We start from the raw sequence: 17798 nt of genomic DNA, 5'->3' as shown, positions 1-17798 counted from the left end.
ATGGTATTTGTATTTGTAATTCTATTTGTTTTTATAATGGTGATGATCATTAATTAAAGAAATACAATGTTTAAGAAATTCAGGATAGGACATTATAAAAATACTATATTACATTAATGTTAGTCCCTGAACAGCGCCAAAGTGCCAATTACCTTCCTTTTTTTTTTTTTTTTAATAAACTGACATAGTGCCAATTACTTGTAAGTGTAACTTTCACACGAATTAAATAATTAAGCTAAACAAAATTATTTGCAAAACAAGCCATATTATATGGAAATGGATCCCTAAAATTACATTGACTTCAAACTCAAATTCTCATTCCCCATTAATGGAGGCAATTATCAACCAAAAATTATGAATTGTGTAAATGTTTTCCCAAACATTTTTTTAAGGAAATTGTAATTTGGGGAATTCACATTAATTTATAATATTTCACGTCCTCTCATATTTGGAAATTGGGGCAAGTCAAGGTGCTAACTATTAAGCCAAAAAATCATAGGCTAGCTGATGATCTCTCAAACTTATTTGGCACATAATTCTTATTGTGGAAAAACAAGAAAGCCTTTATATTTTGGTCATTTCATATTATGTTGACAAGTAGTGATATAATTAAAATACTTCATATTTTAAACTAAATGGATAATAGCAATCAGTTTCACTTAAAATGAAGATATTAATCCTTATAATTTACGTCAAAGCACTAAATTAACAAAAGCCAACACGTCCGGAAAACTACAAATTAGTATAATGCACAGATTGGTAATTGACCATGTACTGCTCTAGAGAAGATACAATTTTAATTGCAGAGCAGTAGGAGCAAAACATGATACACGAACACAAATCAAAGCAGTCAGCAGCCAGGAAAAGATGGAATAAATGCAAGAGCTAGCTAATTGAAGAAGCAGAGGTAGTTCATAAAGTCATCCGTATGCCCCCATGTTCTCAAAATCCGTTTGTTCATATATATATATATATATATATGCGAGGCATGAATACCACGAGGTGAGCATATATTAGAATATTTAGTCATTACCACGACAAAGGGAACGTCTCCCTTTACGGGCAAGTCTTCGAATTCATCATAAGATATCCATATATAGTGGTTAATATTCCTATAAAAGTGTTGCAAGTATAAAGGATCTAATGTCTGGCCATTAATGTCCTCGATCCTTGAAGTACCACACCAACTTAATTATAATACCATCGAACAAATATTGTCTCCAGTTTTAAATGTGATACCTCATACTAGCATATTATATATGTAATGCATTTAGGGATGTGCATTTGGGCCCATTTTTTTCCAGGATCCGATCTAGAACTCAGAAATCTTGATTAAATCCAGGCGAGTAAGATAACCAGTTACGAATCTAGAACCGGTTGCAGATCCGATTATATAATTGAATATCCGCAATTCGTTACATTTTAAAGAAACAGTTCAATGCATGTTGTTTTGTGCATCATGCCATTAGCATTTCAATTTCCTTAAAGACTTCAGTGCCTGAAGAAACCCTAGGCCCCTAACTTCATTTTACTCTCTCTCTCTCTCTCTCTCTCTCTCTCTCTAGCATCCCTCAATGAAACCTATCGCCGCCATCCCCCCTTAGAGTCTTAGACAAAGACAAAACTTTGACATCCGGTCTCTCTTGCTCTCTTTGGTCTCCACTCCGTGTCCTGTTATAGAAGCGGAGTAAGCACAAGGAGCTTCCATTGACCCAAATCTCTGCTTACAAGTAGCTTCTCCCAGATTTGCCCAACTTGGCTTCACCATTTTATTTGGATAGATTAGATCTGGGTTTATGTTTTTGTTTGTCCATATGCATTTGGTCTATGAATCTTGGTTGACGTTCTAGAATTGAACGGTTTATGAGGTTTTTGCAATTTCTTACTATAGATTTGGTGTAGTTTATGGAAACCCAGTTGGATGTGTGCTTTGTGCGAAATGTTTCTGTCTTGGTTGTGAAGTTCTTGCAAATCTCTTTCATATAGGACTCGTTGAGATAGCCAATGACTTGAATATGTTCTTGGTTGTTTGTTCTGTCCTCTCTATTCCTCGATAATCTTTTTCCTTTTTAAAAATAAGAAAACTATCACAAAAACTTTTTCATAACAATTTGAAATTGTCACCACAATTGTCACCAAAAAGGCATCACATAAAGTATTTTGTGATGGTTTACTGTACAACAGTCACTAAAAGTCTTAGGTTTACATTTTTGTTTGTCCATATCCATTTGGTCTATGAATCTTGATTGACGTTCTGCATTTTAACGTTTTATAGGGAATTGCTGTCAAAGACTAGCATGGATGGTGCAAAGGATGTGAGCACCCTTCTATCCACATCCGTGTCCTTCAAATTATTGGATGGTGCTTCAGCTATCGACCAAACTATGTGCAGAAGAGTCATTGGAGCATTGCAATATCTATCACTAACCAAGCCAGACATTAGTTTAGAGTGAATAAGATTTCACAATTCATGCATCGGCCAACAACCACGCATTAGACTGCAACCAAGTGCCTACTGCTCTAGCTGAAAAACACAAATTTTCATGGTCTTATGCTCCACAAAAATGTAGCTCCCACTCTTTTAACTTACTCAAATGCAGATTGGGTGGGTAACATTGATGATCAAAGCTCTACATCAGCATATATCATTTTTCTTCGTTCAAATCCAATCTCATGGAGCTCAAAGAAACACACTTCATTACAAGATCTTCTACAAAAGTAGAGTATCGTACACTTACCAATGCTGCGTCTGAGACCATATGGATCCTTCGCTGGTTCAAGAATTACAAACTCGGTACAACACATTTAAGCTTCAATCCAGTTCAACATTCACGCATGAAGCATATTCAAATTGACATTCACTTTGTCTGTGACTTGGTACAAAAAGGAAAACTCAGTGTTCGGCATGTGCATACTCAGGATCAGCTTGCTGATCTACTCACCAAACCACTATCACGACAAAGGACTCAATATCTCAGTAACAAGATCGGTCTTGCTGATGGTAGCCCATTCTTGCAGGGGCGTATCAAGGGAAATACCGAGAATGATACTTTGCTCAGTAAGGAAAAAAATAATAGCCAAACATGCAAATCAAATAATAATCTCAATGCATGATAGCTAGAATTTCAGTTGCTAGTATCATGGAACGTGTCTTTAGCATTGTAATTAATTAGTTGCTATAAATTGTTCATACCATAAATTTTATATAACAGCAAGCATGTTGTGATTGTATGTGTGTACAAAGTTATAATACAACAGAGGATTTTTCTCTTACATCCTATTCATGGCACAAACTATGGGACTAAACGCATGCCCTAGCCGACGATAGATGCATAGGTTAGTGTTACTAATTAGGGAAAGGGATAAAGGGCTAAAGCTGAAGGGAGGCTTGGCAGCACCATTAACGGGCGAGTTTGGATAGCGCAAGGTTAGATCGGGCAGGTGGCCATGGCAAAGGCAATGTGCAGATTACATGTTGCAGTTTCGGCTTTTAGGAATTAGAACCTAATTGGCTATTACATTGTAGCAATGATTAGCTGGTTACAAATTAGAATGGCTATCACTTACACGAATTGTATTTTATCCACTTAGAGCACTAGTATTGGGCTCAACACAGTTTGACCAAAATTTGATTAGGAAATTCATTTTTACAAATTTAACTAGCTACTTTTCAACAACATCAAGTAACAAACTCAACAAATTTTTCACTATTCTATTAAAATATTGATTTTGACATTTTCATTTATTTTAATTCTAATTGTAATTTGAATATTTATTCGTTATTAAAAAATTACACATTAATTTTTTAACATTCATATTATTCTAACGGATAGAATTTTCTAACGGTATTTTTTTACAACGATCATATTTTTTCAACTGATATATGGTTGTATTAAAGTTTATAGTTGTATTAAAGTCTAAAGTCTACACTACCTTAAAAAAATAGAAAGAAAAATCATAAGCCACGCATGGCTATTATTACAACCTTAACAATGGAAGTATTTGGAAGCTTGGAGAAAGACGAAAATCTTATTAGTTGAATGAAACTTTATGGAAAGTGCTATGCTTTTACTACTAAGAAAGAGTCTAATAGAGACTTTGAACTAACTGATCTAAAAGAGACTTCAAGTGGATGCAAAACGAGTAGATGCGGGAATGGAAATTTTTTATGCCAAAATATTATTTTGGCTAGCAGTTTGGGCTTAATAAATTTGGCCAATGGAATTGATGAAAGTTAAAATTCCTGTAAATTTGTTGAGTCCACTGTAGTCCCTTTTTGTGCTTTCTAGTTAAATGTTGGCCAAATTTTAACTTTCTTGAGCCCACTAGTACTAGTGCTGTTAAGCAAGGTATCGGTTGATTGCTTTAAACCGAAGCCTCATCATCTAACTGGCAAGGCATATTTTCATGCTTTCTAGCTAGTACGAGAATGAACGTGTTACAGATGTTCAAGGAAGGACTTGGCTTGGAGACATCTCAGATGGAAAAGACTCATGTATTATTACTGGTCTGGCCTTACACCTTGTTTTATCTGTTATAGCCTAATACATTTTTCTCCCTCTTGTTCCACGTGGAACTGGCATTTGGAATAAAGCTTTGCTTAAAACGTCACAAGAATTTCCTTTGGAAGCATGGGCAAAGTTCTTGCTTCTTTTCTAGGAGAGGAACAAGCCTTTCTATAAAGTTTGAAATTTGATTCCTGAAAATGCTCAACATTCTTTAACCACCTTGCAAGTTAGTAATCGGAACCATTTCATATCCTTTCGCAAGCTACTAATACATGAGTCCTCTATCGTCTCCTTAACTTGCTCACGTGATACGTACGACGGTGCTTGATCAGCTACAAATTAAGAAGAAATTATTCCTCGATTATAAGCTTTGAATATAATTCACATCATCACATGGCAAACCTTTTCAGAAGTTTCTCTAGAAAACATAAATATGGAGCAATGGCAGCAACTGCAACCGTACCCATTGTCATATTTACAGGCGTTTATGTAGCATGGGGTTATGCAAGTCGTGCTTTTAAAAATAATCAACCAGTTCTTTCAAAATCCGCGTCCATTGGAATGCTCCATGGTGGCAAACCAGCCTTGAAGAGACTGCTTGATTATTGCCATACCCGAGCGGATGCGATGGTGTTGGATGAGGCTACCAATGAGTTAAAGACTGCACTTGGAGATGCATATCCAGATTTCTGTGAACTGAAGGTTAGGCCTCTTTCTCTACCTTGATCATCTTGCACACTTTTCAATCAAACTTGTATAAATTGCCAAATATTTCAGTTCTTAATTCAGGTAGAAGATGAACTTCACCAAACTTACATGAGCTTTCTCCCCCATATGTCCCATAGTTTTTTAAACGATATTATATAGAAGCAAAGCTAATTTATGAATCGTTCCTTACGATTCGTGATCTGGTATATACATGGTGTAATTTTCTCTAAATTCGCTAGACTACTACATCTTCAGAAAGCTTTGTTTTCTATTTAAAAATATTTTAGAATCTTGTAATTTGAGGTATAATTTAAGAATCTTGTTTTCGTTGAAGCGTGCTGTGGAAAATCTGGAAATGAGCGGAGAAGTAGGCGAGGCAGTGACGATGCTAGAAACTGCATTTCGAGAGGCCCGGAAGCAGAGGAAACCACAAGCAGCCTACGAGATTGAAATGTCACTCGTCGAAATGCTTATATACAAGGTGTTAAACTCAAACTGATCTGCAAACAAGCACCCTCACCCCTTTCATGAATATGCTTCCTAGCCTACAGCTTGATTTCCCAATATATATACAATGACAAAGCAATGATAGTTGCAATGTTTTCAAGGGACTTATCACTTCCATCCAACATTGCACGCAAAGCATGCATAATATCATTATCAGTTTCCTCCAGATTTTCTCACTAGCTATTTGAACATATATATCCATAGGAAGATTTTGAAAAGGCTTTAAATTGCGAATGCTTGAAAGATGAAGAGATTACTGATGCGCGACGACCACTGTACAAGGTAAGGAGCTCTGATCTTTTGCCTTCTTGACAACCAAAAATCATGCATGCATTTAAATCACAACTAGGCAATTGGGATCACTTGTTAATTTCACTGAAGATCACCCGGCCGCCAGCTTATCATGCATGAGATAATTTAATATTCATGCATGTAATTAATTATGGAGTTGCATGGGTCAAAAATTATATTCTATATCCAACTCATGATGAGTTGATCAATCACATGCTACGCCTATCCCTCGATCTATTAATTACAAAAAATGTTTGAATTAAGCATATAGTTGCAAAGATATTAGTTGTATTAACACCGACATGCAATTACTATAGACGTAATCATGATGTTATGTTGATCATGTGCACATGATGTGATATGATATTATTATTTTTCTTTATAAACCATAATTTAATAAAAAATGCTAACTGTAAATAAGAAAAACTTTTAAAAAAAAAAAATTTATTTCTCTACGTATCAACTATTGATAAGATGAGAATTATGAAATTTGAATTTTTTTTTTAAAAAAACAACAAAATGAGTTTTGTATGTAAAATTATAAGTAATATTGTAAGTAGTACATGTAACACTGCTCTAATTTAATATTGACAAGTTTGTTGCCTTTAATTGTGAAAATGATTACACGTACAGGCTATCATTTATATCACGTTGGGTAACTATGAACAAGCCAAAAAATGTTGGGGAGACTTTCAGGGTATTCAAAGAAACCTTCAATGGCCACCTAGTCTGAAGGAAAGCCAAGTGGACACAGCTAGCTCTATTAACGATTTCAAGCAGTTTGAGAAGGTAGTCAAGTTCCTAAAAGATGATATTCACGCGGCACAAAAGGATATCCCATATCCTCGTACTGCAGTAAAACAGCCAGCAGCAGAGGATATCCCATCTCCTCGTCGTGAACTACCGCCAGCACAAAAGGATATCCCATATCCTCATACTGCAGTAGTACTACCAGCAGCAAAGGATATCCAATATCCTCGTCGTGAACTACAGCCAGCACAAAAGGATATCCCATATCCTCGTCCTCCTCCTCCACCGCCAGACCGCAGTAGGGTATGGTAATGTACCTGTCATAAACTGGAAATGAAAATATGAAAAACAAAGAAGATGATGAACGTAAACTATCTGACGGAATTGTATTGCATGAATCAAGTGAGTTGGTCACCGTATTTACATCTATTTATACTGAAAATCAAGATAATAGAAAATAACTAACTAATGTATATTGTCTACTTTAACCTTGGCCTTTTCTTCTTTGGACTTTATAAACTCCATGTTTCTTATATGAGATGCTATACTCCAACGTCCTCCCTCAAGATAACATGAATACTGAGAATGTTCATCTTGCGGATAGTGTGATAAAAAGACAATGAACCCAATGATTTGGTAAGTATATCTGCCAACTGTAGCCGAGAAAGAATGTAAAACAGCTTGATAAGCTTCTCTTGTAATTTCTCTCGAACTAAGTGAGTCAATTTGTAGATATACAAGGAATCAGGCCATTTGCAGCACTCAAAATCTTTGCAAAAAGGCATTAAAATCGTTGCATTTACTCCATTGCAACGATTTTAATTTTGTTGCATGTTCACCGCTATAAAGGCACCACTTTTGATTAATTTCAATGAATATGAAAAATCGTTAGAAAAAATACTCTTTTGTATGGATATTTTTCGCCTTAAATTCCAATTAAAATGCTTGGAATTTGGTAACCCCTGTACAAATAAATTGCTGTGAAAGCTCTATTGCAACTAGGACTGTTCATACGGGCTGGATAAAATCCAGCCCGGCCCGAAATCCGGTTTTACCGGATTTTGGTTCTGGGTTCCAGCCCGGATTGCAAAACCTGGACCTATGCGGTCCGGGTATGGATTTAAAATCCGGGTACCGGATTAAGAACCCAGTACCCGGTTTCCTGTTATCTCACTACGCTATCTCTCTCTCTTGATCATCTTATATTCTGAAAACCCTAGCTGTCGTCGCTCCAGACACCATCACATCCCATGACAGCTCCCAAAATGTTAGCCTCATGCACCTAGCTGTCTGGACCACCAACAATCCCAGCCCACACCAGAGTTCCTGGCACACCAAGACATCGGCCTCCTTGTCAATGGCCGCCTTCTGCTTCTCCATCTCCTCCAACTCCTTTTGTCGCTGATGACTCGAGTTGGCTCCCGCTAGAGGAATAAGGCTTTGGATGGCTTTTGTTATCTGCAATCAAAGGTTTTTGATATACATTAATTGAAAACCTTGATGAGAAAATATGGGATTTGTTTATAGCTTTTTGAGAATTAGATATATCCCCCTTCATGGCCTCTTCTCCTGTTCCGAAAATTCATCCACTCTCAGTTAAGTTGCAGCTGCTAAATTAATTCTCCCTTTTCCCTCGATTCCCGAAATGAAGAAATGGACAAATAGAAAGAAAGCAGAAATTTTTACCTGCTCAGGCCTTAGGAAGACAACGTTTCCCAAGACGATTACGATTCCGGACTCTCTCAGCCTCTCCTTCGCCTTTTCCAGCTGCGCCACCCTCAGCGACTTCCTCGCATCTTCAAGTTTCAACCGTCAACTTCCTCGCAGCACATTTTAACAATGATTTTTCTTAAAACATCTTTAATATAATATAGTTTTTTATTAAAAAAAATTATGCTTTTAAAGCCAAATACAACAGGAAAAAAAAAGCGGTTTCAATACGGAATCCGGGTTTTACAAAACCCGGGTTCATCCGGGTTCCGGCCCGGATTTCAAATCCGGGTTCCGGGTTGGGTATACCCGGATTTCCGGGTCGGAACCTAGATGAACAGCCCTAATTGCAACGATCTAAATCGTTGGAAAAACTCAAAAAATCGCTGGAAATAATGTACATAAATTGGTCCTGGAAGTATTTGCAATGGGTATGAATCACTACAAATACCCATATAATCGTTGCAAATATTCTTGCTTTTAAGCAGCCCTTGATTTCTTTGTCACAAGTGCGTTTTTTCCAAATGCAAAAAAATCGCTAGAATAGAGTAATTTAGTCACCGGAAATACTAAATTACAAAATTAAAACAAAAAAATTACCATTGAAACTGTATGCTTCAGTAGTAATTTTTTTCACTTGTGTTAGAAGATCATGAATTGTGAAGTCATATGCAAAAATGTATGCCTTGGACTAGTATTTTGGGTCAAATGCTGATCAACCATACTTCAGATGTGGAATTTAGGATGATTCACTAGCTTTTTACATCTATCACATCTGATGCCATATGAAGGCAAGATAGAACTTGATCCCCGTCCATTGCAAGATAACTCTAGATTATTTGTACATATTATTATTAACAATAGTCATGCTTGTATTGCATGGTAAATACAGCAAAAACTACCACTTTCTTGTCAAGTACATAATATATGTATACATGCAATCTACTAAAGCTTAATATAATAGTTACTTCAAAGTCTTTTGTTCTTGTAAGTTATGATAGAGATATTAGTTCATTGAACCACTATTAAAGGTATTAGTTTATTGAACCATCATAAGTTTTATTTTTATACTTAGTCTATCCAAACTAACCTGCCATCAGTATATTCACACACTCATCGATGCCCATGAGCAAAGCTTAATAATATTTTGCACTTACAAAGAAATAATATAAAACATTTTACAATTTAATCTACAGTTCAACAACTGCTTTAGAATATGAACATAACACCACAACATTTCTTGAACCAGAACTTGGAAAGTAAAGACTTCCAATCTCATATTTACCATATTTATAAAAAGAAAGCAAGAGAGCTTTAGTTTGAAGTGTTTATGACATACTGTATAAACCGGTGTCTTGAATTCACTTGCAAGCTCATAGCTATTCGAGTCCTCACCAGGAGGATGTAGGATTGATATGCAAACACAGACATCAGGATAAACTACAATTGATGCAGCAACCAAATTAAGTTTCTTCTTCCACAATATGAAAAAAAAAAAAAAAAAATCACTCAACCATATAGGAAACATTTGGTAGATATTCATGTTTTTGGGACCATTAGTTAGATATTTCAAAAGCAACATTCAAGCAACCAATTTCTTGAACATTAATAAATAGTTAGTTTCAATTTCTTGAGTATCATGGATATCTACAAGATAACCATTAAAACATGATTCAAAATAGATTTCATATCATCCAAAATAGATAGTCATATAGTAAGAAGTAGGTACATGAGAAAAGGCAGGAGTTGTAGCTCTTGAGGCCATGAAAAGGACATGCTTTCAGATTCATGGTGTCGAAAAGATCCATAATAGATTATGCTAAATTTATGACCAACATTCAGTTGAACAGGAATAATCGTTTTCAAGTGACGAGATTCTGTTCCAAGCTTTTACATTTATTGACAAGAAAAGTGTTAAAAAAATGCATTCTCATCTCCACAAGTTTAACACAGTCATAAAGGGTTTAAAATAATCAAAACACGAATCAAAACAGATTTCATATCATCCAACTACTTCAATCATATAGCATAAAACAATGAGTTACTACTAATGATAGCCTAAATTCAATAGCATGTATACACTTGGTATAGGCTGGCATGTACATCCCATACAATTACTTAAATTAATGAGCTTTGCACAAAAGCAGTCATGTGTAATATATAAAAAATTATAAACTAAAGAAGAATCTAAACTAAAGATAACATAACCCGAGTGCATACTAATTGCACATAGGCTTGATGAAATCATGCTATGGAGGTGGCGAAAATACTAATTTTCCTGAGGCGCAGTCATAGTATTTGAGTTCACTTGGTATTTCTGATGTCACCTCTTGAGGTTGAGCTGGAGGGATTGAATAAAGGAAGAGAAAATGAAAAACAAGAGGCTGAAATGTTAAGAGAACCAAGTATTAAATCTACTAATTTATTGCTAAATTATTTCCTCTGATACAGAATGAAATTATTTTCTACTTTGCTTCTATTTGGGATCAATTATCTAGCTACTGATAAGGTTTAATCATGAGCATATGAGGGGATTAAATGGTGGAGTCTTGTGTAAGAAGAAATGAATAAATTCTTAGGAGAACTTAAGAAAACAGTAAGAGAATTCACAATAGGAATTTGACACTAAGTTGTGTAGATATTTCTCTTATGCTTCTGGTTTGTGCCTTCTGTTGGTACTTTGATTAGGGTTCAACAATAGTGTTTAGATGAGGCTATGATGACAAAGGCTTAAAGTTATGAGTGGTTGCAAGAGAAAAAGCCAATGAACAGTCAGAGGTAGGAGTCAAACTTTCTATTATTGCAATTGTTGTCCAGCTATGTTTCATTTCAATTATCAAGAAGAAAACATCAACTAGTTGATGCATATGATTTGCACAAATACAATTTGTAAGTTCTTTTTTTTTGGAGTTATATGAAAGGATATTTAAATAAATTGTAAAGAGACAACCTTATCTTTGTTTTTTATAACCCACCTTGATGTTGCGCCTAAACTTTGACTCAAATTAATGAACCAAAAATTTAGTGCAGTTTTACCTGTAAGAAAGATACTACAACACCGTATACAGGTGTTGTAGTATCTTACAGGATCGAATCCACAGGGATTGACTTTTGTGATAAAAAAAATAAATTTAGATAATGAAACGAAATTACTAGAAGAAACGTACAATCGAATATAAAGATGAAGATTAATAAAATAACTGAATCAAACTAAAATGATAAAATGAATTGATATGGAGAAAGACTAAGGTTTCGAGGATCCGTTTAATAATTTATGATATTGTTTCCGATCGATTTACTTCAATTAAACTAGAAACATGATTCCGTTTAATTGGAAGATTTAGCATTTAAGATCAAAAAATAATAATTGCTTATGATTGAGCATGAACGATTGATGATTAAAATATTCACAAATCTATTTGAATACCACAGGGATTCCTCAAGCATTCACTATATTCGAAAATCACAATGAATCAAGATGAGTATATAGATAATCAAAATATCTAATAATAAAATCCTTCAATCGATCAAGCTCGCAGAATAAATTTTACGTGGATTCGAAAATAATATTTAAATCATTAAACTTCACCTCTCACCTTAGTATTAAAATTTAGCCAAACATATTTATTACAAGTACTATAGAAATCACATAAATATTATTCATTAGAAAACTAAAATAAAACACAAGAAATACTAGGCAACAATTTAAAAACAATAAAATTTGGAATCCAATCGATTAATAGTCTGAACTACAAAACATTAAGAAGGAACTAAGCAAGCTGCGAAAAATACAAAAATGAAAATGAAAGAGAGCTGCCACTAACTCCCAACTTTCTCTCAAACGAAAACACTCCTTTTCATCCAGCTCCCTCACTGAAAATTTACTCGGCAAAATCAATTCTCTCCAACCGACCTCACACAGTACCAACCAACTCACTCCTTTTCAATTCCAGCACACAACACTTCTTTCTTCCACTCACACGTTGCAAGTACCAGAATAGAGCTAGAATAAAAATAAAATCCTGACCGACTCTTTCTTTAATCCCCACTTCACATCTCAGAAAATTAAAGCCCAGCCAATTAAATGACTCCAGCCACTTCCTTTCAACCCTGCACCGACACTTCTTTTTCTCTCTTCTCTCAATTCCAACCACGTACCCCTCTCTTCTTTCCCTCTCTACTCACGACCAACACACCTCAACTCTCCTCTATCCCTCAGTAACCTGCCCTATATCTCCTTTCGACTTCTTTAAATGAAAACTCCAGACCTCCAAAAACCTCCCACGTCTCTCACCTACTAATCAACTCACCTTCCCTCTCTAATCACCCTTCTACCTCTCTACTCTCCCGAAAATCAATCCCAGCCAACCCTTTAAGTCACCACCGACTGCTCTCTTTTACTCACCCAATCAAATCTCTCTCCCGCCTCCCACCTTAATACTCCCTTAGCACAATAAAACTCTCTCTTCTTATAGACTCCCACGTGAAGATGTACAACTCCCTTAATGCAATTTAAGCATGGCACAGCTCTTCCTTTCACTCCTTACACGTCTCCCTCTCTATAAGTCAAGCACGTCTCCTTCTCTACTCACCCATTCTCTCGTACCTACTGCACCGTCCAGCAACATATATATATATATAGCTGCCTCAAGTCGGTACCAATTCCTCCAATCCCAATTGCAGCCAACTTCTCATAAGCAATCACCACCAACTTTCTAAAGTGTCCCTCTCCACAAGTCAAGCACGGCAATCTTCACTCCAATTCCGTCCACTTTAACTGCACCAACTGACACGAGAGCTTCCAAATATTTGATTGATCTGCTTACCACGTTTACAGCACCGAAATGTAAACGTAAAAGTCAAGCTAAATAACAAGAAGTTGCCGCTCAAGCCTTATGTTCATACTCCACCAAGAATCTTCGTCTTTTCTTTTTTAGCTGTTGAAGTACACCGCTTCTTTCATGTGAATTTTATTTGAGCTGAAAATAAGAGATAAAAATAGCACTCAAATACAAATTAAAAAAAAAAAAAAACTAGATTATAAAAAAAAAATAGATTATATATGTGAGGAAATATTGTCTAATTAAATCATAGTTATAAAATTAAGCATAAACATGATATCAATCAATTAAAAATCACAACTCGTATTTATGCTTATTAACCATTTTTCCATCTAAAACCAATAATAGTGTCACGAAGAATTTAAAATATATTGGTTTTAAATAGCTAAACTATGCAATATTTCAGCTCAATCACTTGACAACCTTATCCTTTTTTTTTTTTTTTTTGGATGGATTGACCCAAAAAGAATTAAAAAGGGGGGGATTCATGCATCCTATAAGTTGATATAATTCTTGGATGATCCTCATTATTAAACTTTACATAAACAAACCTTCTTCACAATCAGCGCAACTAATTAGAAGCAGAGAATTTTTTTTTTTAAACAATTAAGTTGCTCCACATGAACTAACACTACATATGTGCATTTCTCTTCCAGTGAATTAGCAAACAATAATCACATTGTAATCTCACAAGTTAGACCTTATAACCAATTATCCCCAATAAATTCAAGCCCATGCAAAAGCATTAGTAGTGTATACGGTAAAGGCTTTGTATTAAAGTATTGATTGAGGTTCCAAGCCAATAAATTACATAAATGGTTTCAGATTTATATCCTATGGGAGATAAAAGAAATTAATAAAAAACAAGAACTCAATCAATGACAAGGGCAAAAACTAAGTGAAACTAACCCAACAATGAAGGCACAATCATCAACTTGGCATGAAAGAAAAATCTAAGGAAATACAGAACATAATGCACAAAACCTCACAATATAAATCCCAAATTATTTAGGCAACACATTCTGCTGCAACGACTCAATACAAGTTAGAAAATACATTCATTCCAGTTGAGCATTTTCAGGACCAATAAGTCTGGTCACATTCTAGAATATTGGTTTGTGAGAGAATGAAGGAATATTAGATAGAAGTCATGCAGTGAGTGGTGAGTAGATTTGATTCAAGTATTATAAGATGTCTATAAATATGAAAACAGATTGTAATAGCGCAGCATGAGAAAATGAGAATAATAGCAAATATCATATTCTAATATCAGTGTGGCTTTTATGCAAATAACTTGAATCCATTGTGGACCTTTCAAATGTGCAACATTTTATATATATGTCCCATTATATAATATAGAGAAACATTACAAGTAATTATATATTTTAGAATGAATTTTAAAGGGTAATTTGTCGATAACAACAAAGCTAATATTATTTATTAAGCAGCTTTTGGAAATTCTTTACCCCAAATTTAGTGAAACTTGGACTCAAGATATATAAGAGTTACCCATCAGCAAATATGTAGGCCAGAGTAAATATCAAAAATCTCTATAAAGTTGTCACGATCTTCCTTTCATCTCCATTCGAGTTACCTGTTGAACAACTCGTAAAGTTAGGGTGCATGCCAATAGGACTTGTAATACGTCCTCAAAAAATTAAAAGTAGATACTTTGATGATTCTCTTACCAACTTTGTTAATCACAGTACCCCAACTTTCTTAATTAACTTCGAGTCCTAGCTTATATAAGAAGATAAATTTAGGTATTAAAATGATAAATTTGTAAAATTACTCAAAACAGAATTCCTTAAAAAATGAACAATCTTATGAAAACAAATCATTACGATGAGTATAAGGAATAAACACAAAGAAGAGTTAGTATCGAATAGAAGAAAGACTTGTATGATCTATAGAGCACATAACATGCATGAATCATATGGTGCTTAGGGAATTGAAGAAGACACGAAAAATCTTGGCTTATGTCCCATGGCACCATAATTAGCTAGGCTATCAACTAACACATTAAATTCACTTTAAACATTTCTAATACCAAATGGATAGCCATGTTCTTTAATTTTAGGAAGAGAGATGGTACCTCCAGATTTATTAATAATCCTCACATTTGGTGAGAAAGCACCATGTACAAAGATAAGAACTTGGGGTTACAACCAAGTACTAAAACAAATGGAAAAAAAAAAAACTATACCAACTAACTATTTATACAACACTGAAAACTAAACTATGTTAATAAAACTTTAAAATGTCAAAAATGATTAAAAGTTACAAAGTATGACTAAACTTTGGCAATCCATTTTAAATGATCTAATTTGGATTCTATTCATGCTAATCTAGGCAAAAGAGAGGTAGCTTGAAAGAAAGCTTTAGACAAACCTTTAGCGCGCACCAATTTTTGCTACCTGGTTAGCAATAGAGTTACCTTCTCTATAGGTTTGCTACATAGAAAAAGTGATTATGTCATCCCAAACCACTCAAGAAGAGCTAATAAAGAGCCAACCTTTGAAATTACTCATGAGCTAGCCTTAAAAGAGAAGAAAATCTTGCCATGCAGATCTTGTTACTCATGGGCTTTTCTGTATGTGGATTTGAACCAGCTAATCTTGGGGCTATTTAATAAATTTTCAAAAATCAGAAAAAGGCAATAAGTTCTATAGTATTTTACAATTTTGGTACTAGTATATTCAGAATTTTGTACCATCAATTGAAATAGAGATTTTCTTCACTTTCTGCTTACATCCATCACAATGGATGTTCACTTTGAGAACAGATTTCTACATGCACAAGCAAGCAAAAAAAGAAAAAAAAACATAAAGCAGAGGTAACTATTAACATCTTACACCCAAATTCAATTCAATTCCTTGATTCTTATGAGATAAAAGCTACATGCTTGAGTTTTTTTACATGATTTGGAATTAAGCTGAAAAGACCCACTTGGAGATTCAAAGAGAAGTAGCCATAGATATTTTCAGATATACAAGCTATTCGTGTTTACCTTACTTTTTGTGGGGGAGGGGGGAAGGGAGAGCCTCCCTGGGGAGGGTATTATCTACGTCATTCCAAAGTAGGCACCATTTGAATCTATGAGTTGCAATGTAATGTAAGAACTAAAATAACTCAACTATAATGGATTATGTAGGAATTTAACAGATAGAAATTGTTTACGAACAATAATAGCTATCATCATGATAGTCTGAGTTCCAAGTACATATCTGCATGGACGACTTCATCAATTTCAAATTATTTTTTATTTGCATTTTTGTTAAGTAGTCTTTCTTAGTACTGACAAACATGAGGTGTAGACTATTAGTCAAAACCAGGAGATTGCTGTAGCCACCAAGAAGTATTTTACTCTTCTATATTTTTTCATTCATTCTTGTAGACCCTCTCTTTATAATAACATACCCTCGCTCCATCAAAATCTCACAGGCCATCTCTTAATTATTCACTTATTTTTTGCTTATCAACTACACAAATCCAATTTTAGCAGAACCAACCTAAAAAGGAAAGATTGATCAATGAGAAATTCAACACAAGCTAGGCATGCAACCAAGAGGAGAGGTGAATAAATTCTGGAATTGAAAATACCACAGTTTCATCAACAAATCAAAGTTGTACCTATTCAGCCAGCCCATGGAGAATCTTTGACCCAAGGTTGCTTTGCTCAAACTTGGCAAAAGATTAGACCTGTTGCCCAGCAATTTTAATGCAATCCAAATTTTTACAACTAAGTCATACAACGACCAAGACCAAACATACCATTTGTTGATCCTGTATAACAAGTTGTAAAGTTAGGGTGCATGCCAATAGACCTTATAATCATAGAAGAAAAGTGGTGGCTGAGAAACACTTACATGCTTCCTTTTTACTAGTAATGCTTAATTCCATCATAACCATATTTGCCCCCTATTAGTAGTAAAAGAGACATGTTTCTTGATAACCCAAAATAAGAACCTTAAAATCTCATATGCCTATACAAGGATATGTCAAAAGCCCAAAAAAAAAAAAAACACTTGCCCAAAATCTTCCACAAAACATAACTATTTAACCTCCCAATGAATATATATATATATGCAAATATTTATATATGTATTTATTGGACACCCACCATCCCCTAATACTATGGGTGAATTCGGTCCGGTCCGGGGAGGTTTTACAGACCGGACCGGACCTATTCGGTCCAGGGTTTTCCCACCCTGGACCGGACCGAACTTCATACGGTCCGGTCCGGTCCCGTTCGGTCCGGTCGGTCCACCCTATGAGTTTTTTTTTTTTTTTTTTTCAATGACATTTTGTTTAATACTTATGTAATTATATTGTGACATATTTAATATATATACATATAGTATACTATTATATATATTAGTAATACACTACTACTATTAGTCTATTAGTAATAATACTATAACTAATAATTATATGTAATAATAGTAATAGTGATAACTATATATGTAACTATATCATGTAA

General features: G+C 34.7%; 2 protein-coding genes and 1 long non-coding RNA gene across 3 annotated transcripts; 2 read left to right on the top strand and 1 right to left on the bottom strand.

Moving 5' to 3' along the window:
* Positions 1-947: 947 nt before the first annotated feature.
* On the top strand, positions 948-3273 carry LOC122275230. The gene is made up of 2 exons (XR_006228506.1): positions 948-1730; positions 2276-3273. It is a non-coding gene; the product is annotated as an uncharacterized LOC122275230 (long non-coding RNA).
* A 1506-nt stretch (positions 3274-4779) lies between these two features.
* LOC122275340 lies at positions 4780-7317 on the top strand. The gene is made up of 4 exons (XM_043084356.1): positions 4780-5210; positions 5551-5697; positions 5928-6005; positions 6648-7317. The coding sequence occupies exons 1-4, from the start codon at positions 4902-4904 to the stop codon at positions 7074-7076; spliced, it is 963 nt and encodes a 320-aa protein (XP_042940290.1). The 5' UTR covers positions 4780-4901; the 3' UTR covers positions 7077-7317.
* A 490-nt stretch (positions 7318-7807) lies between these two features.
* LOC122276845 (calcium uniporter protein 1, mitochondrial-like) lies at positions 7808-16764 on the bottom strand. The gene is made up of 4 exons (XM_043086743.1): positions 16736-16764; positions 13220-13292; positions 8451-8516; positions 7808-8222 (listed from the first exon to the last, which is right to left on the bottom strand). The coding sequence occupies exons 1-4, from the start codon at positions 16762-16764 to the stop codon at positions 7965-7967; spliced, it is 426 nt and encodes a 141-aa protein (XP_042942677.1). The 3' UTR covers positions 7808-7964.
* Positions 16765-17798: the final 1034 nt, after the last annotated feature.

The sequence above is a fragment of the Carya illinoinensis genome, chromosome 9 (genome assembly GCF_018687715.1).
Source record: "Carya illinoinensis cultivar Pawnee chromosome 9, C.illinoinensisPawnee_v1, whole genome shotgun sequence".
Classification (NCBI taxonomy): domain Eukaryota; kingdom Viridiplantae; phylum Streptophyta; class Magnoliopsida; order Fagales; family Juglandaceae; genus Carya; species Carya illinoinensis.
This window is presented reverse-complemented; position numbering and strand designations above follow the sequence as displayed.